This window comes from Lygodium microphyllum, chromosome 9, assembly GCF_053477565.2.
Source record: "Lygodium microphyllum isolate KBCC chromosome 9, Lygodium_microphyllum_v1.1.10, whole genome shotgun sequence".
Lineage (NCBI taxonomy): Eukaryota > Viridiplantae > Streptophyta > Polypodiopsida > Schizaeales > Lygodiaceae > Lygodium > Lygodium microphyllum.
The window spans coordinates 26,531,111-26,541,453 of NC_141143.1; the positions used below are offsets into that span (position 1 = coordinate 26,531,111).

The window sequence follows — 10,343 nt, forward strand, 5'->3', positions numbered from 1 at the left end:
ATTGGGTGAAATATGTGGAAGAAAAGTATAAAACTTTGCGACATAAGCTTGACTTGCAACAAGAGATAAAAGATTACATTGAGTCTAAGCATCATGAGATTAAGCCACTTGAGTTTCCATGGGTAACTTATATTTGGAGAAAAGAAGACATCTACCTATATTTCCTTCGAAATATGCAAACAAATAGAAAATTCAAGAAACAAAAGATGAGACACTTATCAGAGAGCTCCTCTATGGTACACTCTTTTACATGTATTAGAACTTCCTTTACTTTTTATGCTCCTTACAATTCAATGTCTTTTATAGAAATCAACTACTTCTATAGTTGGAGAGGATGCTAAAGATGATCAAGAAGTTCAACAGGTTTATTTCAAAAAATTTATTTTTCATTTTAGAGTAATTTTTTTTAAAATTATGATTTGGTTTACATAAATGTACTGACATAAATTGCACTTTTTTGTTATATAAAAAAAACATTGCAATAATCCCAAGCTTTTAACAATGAAGAAAATGAGGGTTTGGATCATAATGCATGTGGCACAATAGAGGTTTGTCAATAAAACTATGATATGCATCTCATTGATCATTACTTTTTGGAATATTTATGTTTTTTATTTGATTACTCAGTTTTCTTTCAAACAAGATGGAGATAGAGGATATTTATTGTCCAGAATTACCTTTACATACACAAGATGATTCAAATCACACAAAAAATGACGAGAATTTTGATACGGTGAGCATGATATTTATAATTATTTTTAATAAAAACTTTGGATAATTTTACTAACATGTTTTATTTTCTTTTAAGGATGACATGCTCAAGAATTATAAATCATTTACCGACCTTCTTGTGTATGCTACACAGGTTAGTTATCTTCAATGCTTTGTAAAAATTAAATATTAATATATATCATATTATAATCTAATAATATTTTTTAAAAAATTATAGATTGAGGAGAACACTATGTTGGCAAATAATGTTATAGTTCTAAATCGAAAAAGCAAGCCAATCCCAAAGGTACTAAGATATTTCTCTTTCTTTTTATCTCTATAGTTTGTATTAAATATTATCATTGTTTAATCAATTTATTTTTATCTTATAGTGGAGTGAAAAGATGAAAGATAATATAATATGAAGGAAATAAAGAAAAAAGCTTCAGGGGATATAGAGAATCATAATAAATCCAAGGTAATTTGAGTGTATCTTAAGATAAATATGGATGTCTTTATTTTGGTAATTTAACCCTTTTATGATGCTTAATAGGGGATTGAAAACTCCAATGTGCGGCTAGCTAGGAGCCATGCTAAGACAATTGATAAATGCCAATCCTCTCAGGTTATATGTGTTGTTTTTATTTAGTATATGTGTGTATTGCTAAATATATAAATATAAATTGTTTTTACTTTTTTTTTTTGGAATTGCAGAGTATGTTGAGTGAGGTGGATGAAGAAACGATCTTGTTAAAATACTTGGATATTGCTACGGTGGATGAGCTATATACATCATTAAAATCCACTTTTAACATCGTTAAGAGAGATCCCACCTTCACTACAAATCGTACAGAGCATAATGTGGATGCCATGAGAAAGGTTATTGGCTGGTGGTTCAAAAACGAGTTATAATCAAAGATACAATCACTGGAAGTTTAAGCCTAGATGATGTTAATGAAGTAGAATAGGGACAATTTGGATTTCACATTATAGTATGCCACTTTTGTATTGTGGACAATTGCAAAAAATCTATTATTCACTTTTACTTTATTAAAATCACTTTTTAAATAAAGTATTCTTCTATTATTATTTATATCAAAGATATAAAAATGTCATTCTATGAGATTTTGTTATATCATTATACGCCTCCTATATGCTACGTTGTATGATAAAGCTACTACATAGATGTTATATGTTATAATTTCTTATATGGTAACTTTTTCGATGAAGTTACTATATAGATTATTTCTATTTATGAAGTAACTATATTGCAACTTTTTTAGAAAGTTACTATATAGATAGTTATGATAATAAACTTCCTATTTAGTAAGCTAACAAAAAAAAAGCTTTCTATATAGTAAATTAACTAGAAAAATCTTTCTATATTAGAAACTATCTTTCTAGATTGGCAATCTAGTAAAGTTTGATTTTTCCTATATTAGACTCTGTGGAAATCTAACTAGAAAATTCTCTTTTGTTTTTTCTTTTGTTTTTCCTATATAGTAAGTGGTTTAGAGTTTCTTGTGATATACACACGTACATAATACTTAGATAGATGCATATATGATCTGCATGCGAAATACATGACAGATATCGACATGCATGCATACGAGAACATATATGGCGTAGACATACGTGCATGCGCGTAATGTGGTGACATATATTTCTTGTTGCTATCACATCCGAGATGGAGCGTGGGGACCAGTTTTGGTTGTCAGATTGTCCATCTCGGAATACGCATACGCAGCCATGGTTCTGAATTGGCTATCTGTAAACTTGTCTTATGTAGCAGAGGAACCAATTAGATACTTATCTCTTTCCATAGTGTTGTACATTGACGCTTAATATATTCACTTATGGATACACATAACGGGAAGCACTTTAAGAAAGAACCTTGTCGATACACATATAATTGACGGAGGCGTGTTACAGGAAACAACCTCGAAAGTTCCAGTGCGCACCCCGGTTTCAATCTGCTGATTAAGTATGCGCATGCATATTCACCAACAGACATGCGCATACTTACCAACAGACTGGTTACAGACAGTTTTTGTTAGCGTCGTCACCAGCTAACAACTTACAATATTGAGTAAGGAGTTTAATTAAAGGTGGACGTATAAGTACTGCTGCGTGATTCCAAGCGCACCAATTTCCCTTGCCTGATCCACATTGAGCACGATATTTGAGTTCACTTGCATCTCCATGTAGCGGGGAGCTATTCATGTTTCCTTGTTCAAGATGAAGTTTTCTAAGGAATTCTCGAGGCTATCCTTGGTTTGCAGGATATCGGATTGTGGACTCTGCAATATTGCCGAAGAAACATTCATAGGTTAATATCACTCTTTCATAAAGCTCGAAATCACGACGGGTACGTAGGCATATGCTAAACCATCGAGAGATAAGAATCAATGGAAACTATCTCGTGGTTAAGGTCAGACAAACAAGGAATTCATAAGATTTCTCTTTGATTACCTTGACGTGTGCGCTAAAAAGAGCCATGCCATCTCTCTTAGTGAAGCTTGCATTCATGATCTGGTCAAGGTTGTGCTGATGCAGGAGGGAAAGGAGGTCGCAGAGAATGGCCTTGCAGGTGCAGCCATCAGCGTTAGTAAGAGAAACGTTAATCAGAAGCACGTCTCCAATGTCCTCCACTGCAACTTTGAAGGGCTTATAATTAATGGGGCTCAGCGCCGCTGTCATCAACTGCATCTGATGATCAATATTATCCATTAGGAGATTATGATCATGACGAACATTCGAGGCTCCGTTGTTCCATACCACAGATGAGTTACAGGAGGAAAGCTCATCCGTGGGACAAGCCTTGTCGTCGAGTGTGATGAAGCTGGTCGTGGGTTGGGCTGACGTACTGGACTGGATACTGAGCTTTCTGTATGATGGTTGAGCGTAAGACGCCGCTAATAGATTAGGTTGATGGAATTGCCTGAATTCTCTTGCAGCTGCACTGCACCGTTTCTTTCTCATTTGCTCTAGGGTTTCTTCCAAGAATGCAATGTATCTGATGGTCTCGGAGACGATCGTGTATCGATCGTTCTGGCCGTGAAATAACATGATAATTAAGCTGTATCAGTAACGACCAGAAAGACGGGAACTGATAATTCTAGTAGAATGAGGAATAAGACAGAAAAAACCTAGGATCGTATCAGATGCAGCCAGTATGATCATCATGGAAAATGAGGTATAAGAGAGGAGATTACAATTTACAGATTTACTGCAGAAACGTGTGATAGTATTGACTGCAGCATTAACGGAGAACTACAGTATCTATCCATGATAATTCCGAATTTCCGACTCTCCGAGCAGCGAATCAATAACATTAACTCATAGCATAAGATCATTGAGTATAAAGAAAGGAATGGCACCTTGGGAAGAGCGAAAGGCAGCAAGGAACGCAGCGTTGCAAACAGGCTGGACATGATCTTGCGGCGCTGTCTCTCGGTGTACACCTGGGGCACCTTCGTAGCCGTCGATCTACCGGACCTAGCGACTTTGCAGATGTAGCCGCCGTTGATTCCACGCAGACAGCTGGGGATCAGTGGGTCTCCGCCACCAACGGTCCACCGCTTGAGATTGATGAGGGGTGGTGGCGCTTCCTGCACGAGCTGCAGCTGCCGATCGATGCTATTTACAAGGCCGGCATCCCGACCCACCATGCCACATGGCACAATATGCCTGGAATATTCGCCAAGCTCGCCGGCCGGGTCTTGGCCGACGACTGCAAACGGCGTCAGCTGATTGCCCAGAATATTTTGATAATTCCCAGCACTGCGATCAATTATATCCTGATCATTTCGATAATAATAATTGTAACTGGATATTCCGCTTATCATGCTCATGGTCGAACAGCCGGCCGCGGCCGCTGTTGCCGTCCCACCAATTAACATATCGCTTATACCTGCACCCTGCTGCGCGCCATTGCTGTGAATTCGTTGCTGTGCGGCAATATTAACATGGTGCTCGTCTGCATCGGCATGAGAATTATAAGATGCACCAGAGTACTGAGAAGCATCCCCAGAGACTAAGCCGCACGCTACTTGCAGAGACGGATTAGGTGTCACGAAAAATGAAGCTTGGTAATTAAGGCTCTGATCTATCACACACTCTAAAGTACCAGGCGCAGAATCCATGTTCGGTATCCACTAACAATCTATCTATCTATCGCTAGACGAAATCTGGGTTATCGAGACGTCTGAGCTTACCCGCTTATAATGAAGACATTGGAGCCTCTCACTCTAGTTCAAGCTATAAGGAGTAGATACACATGGTCTCTTCATTATGCACACGTAGTACACTCTCTCAAAGACGGCCGTGCTTCTGGCACCTCAGGTACACAAAGTCGTACTCGCCTTAACACATGAAGGTAGCTGGCCGTGGCACAAGTATCTTAAGCAGCTAATTGACAGCCCTAATTTCCATGTTTCGTTCTTCCCATCCTCGGACCGGCTTGCCCTTTCTGATCTCTCCTATCCTCGGATCACTTCCGTGCCTGCATTAGCAATGACTCATGATATTGAAGTGCATTCATTAACTCGATTTGAACGACGCGTAGAGAGACAATCAGCGGCCATCGATATGCCGGCAATGTTTTGCATCCACCATCTTAATTACATCTCAACCATTAACTCGATTGACAATTCCTTGGTTTAAAATAGCAGAACGTACCTTGATAAGTGCACGCATGCATGTACGCTATACAGGATCATTATACCTGTGCATGCATCCATGCGCGCATCCGTATCTTACATAATTGCACTACAATTTGCATGTTTTCTATTAGAACTTGCAGGTACTTTTTATCATATTATAACTAAATTGCCCCCTATTTTTAAAATTGAAAAAAAAACCTTATCTCCAAATATTTAAAATTTCCTTTAATTTAACAATTCATTTGATACTCAGCTTTTATTTTTCATAAACAATGCTTGGCTTTTTAGGGACACTCACTATTCTAGATGTATGCTGAAAATGCCGAGCAACATGTTCAAAGAGCCCTAGCCTAGTTGTTTGAGGTGGTTGGGTCAGTTTCTCCGGATCTCATGATCAATTCCTCCCTATTGTGCACTCAGGTTAGCGGTATCTACCATCTCTCAATGGCTCACTTCGGGCGCGACGTCCCAAATAAAGAGTTGAGAAGTTGCCTTGCGTTGCAACAAAGTTCAGATTCAGTGCTTCTCTGTCCCAAGGAGTCAAATCCCACTAACCTAGGGTTTCATAGTAAGTCTCTATTTATGACTTGGAAGTTAGGCTCTTTATCTTGCCCTCATTTGTGACAACAAAAAAGGACCACTACTTGAATCTACAATTAATCCTCCAACACCCATGACAACTTTTGTTGACATTTGAAGTGTCTCAAGAAGAGGGTCATATCTTTACTGGTCCTTACAAGCATGGTTATATTGGACAGTAGTGCTTGAACAAGACTTCTTGTACCAAACTTGATTTGAATTGAGGATTGTTTGTATATTCATAGTTGTGTAGTAGCCTTGTCGGAATTCAAAAGTGAAGCTATATGCAAATAGCCATGACCCTAAGTGTAAATGATGTACGAGGATAGCTTAGTAGTTGTGATTGAAAATGTACTTGCCAAAAGTCAAAAAGTTGATGTATTCATCTTTGGATTCTACAGTGTTGTTTCAATATGTACTATAGTAAACTTGGAAACTTGACTTGATGCACCAAAATGTGATGTTTATCTCAAAGGTAAAGTGGAATGTTTACTAGTTTGACACTAAGGGTCTATATGTCAATAGTCAATATAGGTGTGTGTGAGTTTGCACATGAGAAAAGGTGATAGCGTCAACTTCATTGTATTGCACAACATAAACATGGTGATTAAAGTGGGTTTGTCATATTGTTTGGAAAAGGGATTGAAAAGAGTCGTATGATCGAGTTTCTATGATTGTAGGGTTTTGCCAAACGACAATTCATTGTCGATATGAGGCAATGAGTAGTTGATCAGTTAGAATTTCTTTTCTACCTCAGATTATTATAAATCACTTGTATTGTTGTATTAGCCTTATGAAAGACAATAATAATATGGCCAATGAATATAGATTGTAGTTTTTAAAAATCAAGGTCCTGTGAGTGGTGTCCCCTAGCTGCAAACTCTCTTTAAGGTCTTGCATTTGCATTTTCCAAGTGCACATAAAATGGCGTTTCATGTTTTAATGTAAAGAAAGAAAAGGTGATAAAAATGGTCACATGTCCCACACTTTTGCAATTTAAAGCTATCTCTTCCATATTGATACAATCTTGTATCGTCTAGAGACTAAAGGTGATAGAATTTGGTTGTCCAAGATGTTCAATCGATCGCATTGGGTATTGGAGAAGCAACTCGCTAACCCAGGATTTGGGAAAAGATAGGTTTGCTTCAACCTAGAACTTGTTCCCCTTGACAAAAATCCTTCTCAATTCTTTGAAACTTCAAATTTCTCAAAATATAATTATATTTGTTAAATATATGTATAAGATACCATCTCAATGGGGGATACTTCCTTCTCAGATGATAATGAAAAGGATTTACTTCCTCTTCCTCAAAAATTATTTCCCGAACTCCGCGCTAACCTTGTATGGGATGGATATCTGTCAATTACATTAATGTGCTGGTACAGCAACTGCAGTATTCTAAAACTCGACACTAATAAGGTCGCTGCATCCCCCGAGGTGGATAGCGTTGTAAAGATTCAACAACGTTGCTTGCTTTCACTACACGTGAGTGCGGTTCACGTCACAGGACAGAGGAGGGAGTACAACAGGAGAGGATGATCAAAACAGGTTATAACGTTTGTCAAAGGTAGGAGGGAAACCTGAAAGGCACGGCACATCCACTGCAGCTACAAATTAGAGTGGGACGATGGAGGAAGAGTAATGAGAGAAAGATAGTGCAAGATACCAAATGATGGCGGTGAGCAGACTCTGAGGCTAATGATTATGGGTGAGATGGAATTTACTGGGAGGTTAAATTATGAACTGCGCCGAGGCCTGTCCCGGGTGGCCGTGTGTCTCTGAGTCTGAGAGAGAGAGAGAGAGAGAGAGAGAGAGAGAGAGAAGCATATCGTCGACCCAATGAGCAAAGCGGGGCTCTGCCGTTTCGAAGGGAGAAAACATCAGCATTGAATGGAGGGCAATGGTGTGCTTGCTGCCTCCGCTAAATCTCCGCGTTAATCCCCCGAGATTGACAGCTGCCCGTACTAAGCTATATGATCATGCATGCATGCATACACACTCGACGTTAGAGTACCTACTACCGCCAGCTGCGCGTCGCCCTCATCGATGACCTTTTTGAATTGGGCCACAATGCTCATTCACGATACCGCAATCATTATCGACTAGTGTCTCTTTCTTCTCCTAGAGGCTAGGACTACTAGTAGAGGATCCCTAAGGCTAGGGGCTAACTTGTTGGAACCCCCTCCTATCTTGTGTTCACACAAAGCATTCTTTGGAGGAGTGCTCACAAAAAACCATCTTTTAGTGTATTTTTTCAAGAAAAGATTCTCGGAAAACCAATTGAAATTGAAGCTCGTCTTGATGAAAATCGGCTAATTTTTTAGCATTTTAGTTATAATACTGGCTATTTCCCTCACAAAATTGGCTAGGGTTAAGCTTGTTCCTTTATTCTATTGGATGGGAAAAAAGTTTTTTGTGAGCATTGCTTTAGAGTGGATATATTAAAAGCCTACAACCTTGATGCTTTGCAGATTGTTCTTGGATTTTCCAAGCCATCTAGTCATAATATCTAGTCATAATGTAACTGAACTAACCCCAGAGATTAAAAACCCAAAAATTTCAAGGTTTTACCAATTCACTTGACAATAAACCTTGATTTTTGTGAACACTCCTCCCATTATGTTAAAGGCCTCTTAGGTCCCAAAAACAACTTAATAGGGGTTATGTGGCAAAAATGAATATATTGAGAATATTATTAAGTTTTAATCTGTGATATGCCATATTACTCCTCTCAATCATAAGCGTGATATATCGTGGAAAGATCCCCCAAAATGCATTCTTTAAATTGTATATTTACAAAATGATAGTTTTAATATTAACCTAATTTAGTTTCTCTTGATATTGTCTTCCCCCCTCCCCAAATTTCCAAACTTGAAAAATCCCCTAACCCCAATATTCCATATCGTGTAGTAGTTAGCAATACTATGCAACAGTGGTATAACAATATTAGCCTTTTTAGCGAAGCCATATGTAAAGTTCCCCTTGCTATTGGGGAAATACAAAACCCCCAAAATAAGCATATAACCTTGCATATAACATTGGTAAACATATTTGTATGCACAAGTTGCATATTCTCAAGGGCATGTACTCACACTACAATACATACCCGCTATAGTGACTAAATGTATTTAGACGTTAGAACAATATAAGTTATATCTCTTAAATGATACTTTAGGATGTAATTAAGCAACAATCACCATCTCATAAGCAATATTAATAAATATATATTTTTTGAAAGTAAAAGTAGTCTATCCCACTTTAGGATGTAATTAAGCAATATTCACCATTTCATAAGCAATTTTAATAAATATATTTTTTGAAAGTAAATTTAGAAGTCTATTCCACTCACTCTCTCATAATCACTTCTCCCATATTCATATACACTCTCAACCCTCATAAATGAACTCTCCAACACCCTCATAAAACTCTCTCCTCCTACACATTCTCTCACATTATCCCTCAATCATCTCTCTCTTGCAACACACACACTCTCTCCACTTACACATCCACACACACACACAGTCACTCACTCACTCACTCACTCACTCTCTCTCTCTCTCTCTCTCTCTCTCTCTCTCTCTCTCTCCATTTATCCAAATTGGGGGGACAATGCAAATACCTCTAAACCAACAATAGCATTAAAAAATATAGATCTCATACAAGATGAAATTTTTTTCATTGAGAAAGTTGTAATTTAAATTATCTTTCTTGAAAAAATAAGATATGTAATTAAAAAATTAAGCCATATAGATATAGAGAGAGACCATTTAAATAAGATACAAGACTCAAGATGAAATGAGATATAAATATGTGAGAATCAAGAACAAAATGTAGGGCGTAAAGAGCATAAGAAAAAAACAATGTCTAGGTACATCATATTTGTAGGATCTTAGTTTAAGTGCATAAATATATCTAACCCCATCTTAAGTATAAGAATGTAACGAGAATGTCAACTAACATGCCTTAATTCTGAAGGGGGTCACTTGTAAGAAGCTGGAAAGAATAAGGATTTAGTGTGTAAATAATAGTGATACCATGTCACACTAACATTGGTATAAAAGGAGGGGACATATAATTTTTCTTATCTTTGGACACATTAATACATTATTGTCATTCTCTTCATTATCTTGCTCTTAGCTTCAATGGCTTCGTTCTCTTTCTTGTCTTTCTCTCTCCATTTCTAGTCTTTCTCTCTCCTCATCACTCTCTTTCTCTCTCTTCTACAGTCTTTCTTTTTCTCTCTCGAGTTCACTCCTTGAAAGTGGTATCATAGCGTTGGTCTTTGATCCATTTTTCTCTATTTTAGTTTAAATTTTCTCCATAGAAAACAAATTCAGACAAATACTATAGGTACTTGACATAGACATTGACTAGTAGAGGTTTGCAAA

The 10,343-nt window shown here is 37.5% G+C and overlaps 1 protein-coding gene across 1 annotated transcript; it reads right to left on the reverse strand.

Moving 5' to 3' along the window:
• Positions 1-2,740: 2,740 nt before the first annotated feature.
• LOC148030888 (uncharacterized) lies at positions 2,741-4,856 on the reverse strand. Its single transcript, XM_087685506.1, has 3 exons — positions 4,092-4,856; positions 3,184-3,762; positions 2,741-3,011 (listed from the first exon to the last, which is right to left on the reverse strand). The coding sequence occupies exons 1-3, from the start codon at positions 4,854-4,856 to the stop codon at positions 2,931-2,933; spliced, it is 1,425 nt and encodes a 474-aa protein (XP_087541632.1). The 3' UTR covers positions 2,741-2,930.
• Between the last annotated feature and the right edge of the window lie 5,487 nt (positions 4,857-10,343).

What these genes read in the sequence shown, in the direction of transcription:
- LOC148030888 (XM_087685506.1), bottom strand. Translation starts at nt 4,856, where the DNA reads ATGGATTCTGCGCCTGGTACTTTAGAGTGTGTGATAGATCAGAGCCTT. An exon ending in TGCCTTTCGCTCTTCCCAAG is followed by an intron (nt 3,763 to 4,091) that starts GTGCCATTCCTT and finishes TTTCACGGCCAG; the next exon opens with AACGATCGATACACGATCGT. An exon ending in TTTTTAGCGCACACGTCAAG is followed by an intron (nt 3,012 to 3,183) that starts GTAATCAAAGAG and finishes GCAATATTGCAG; the next exon opens with AGTCCACAATCCGATATCCT.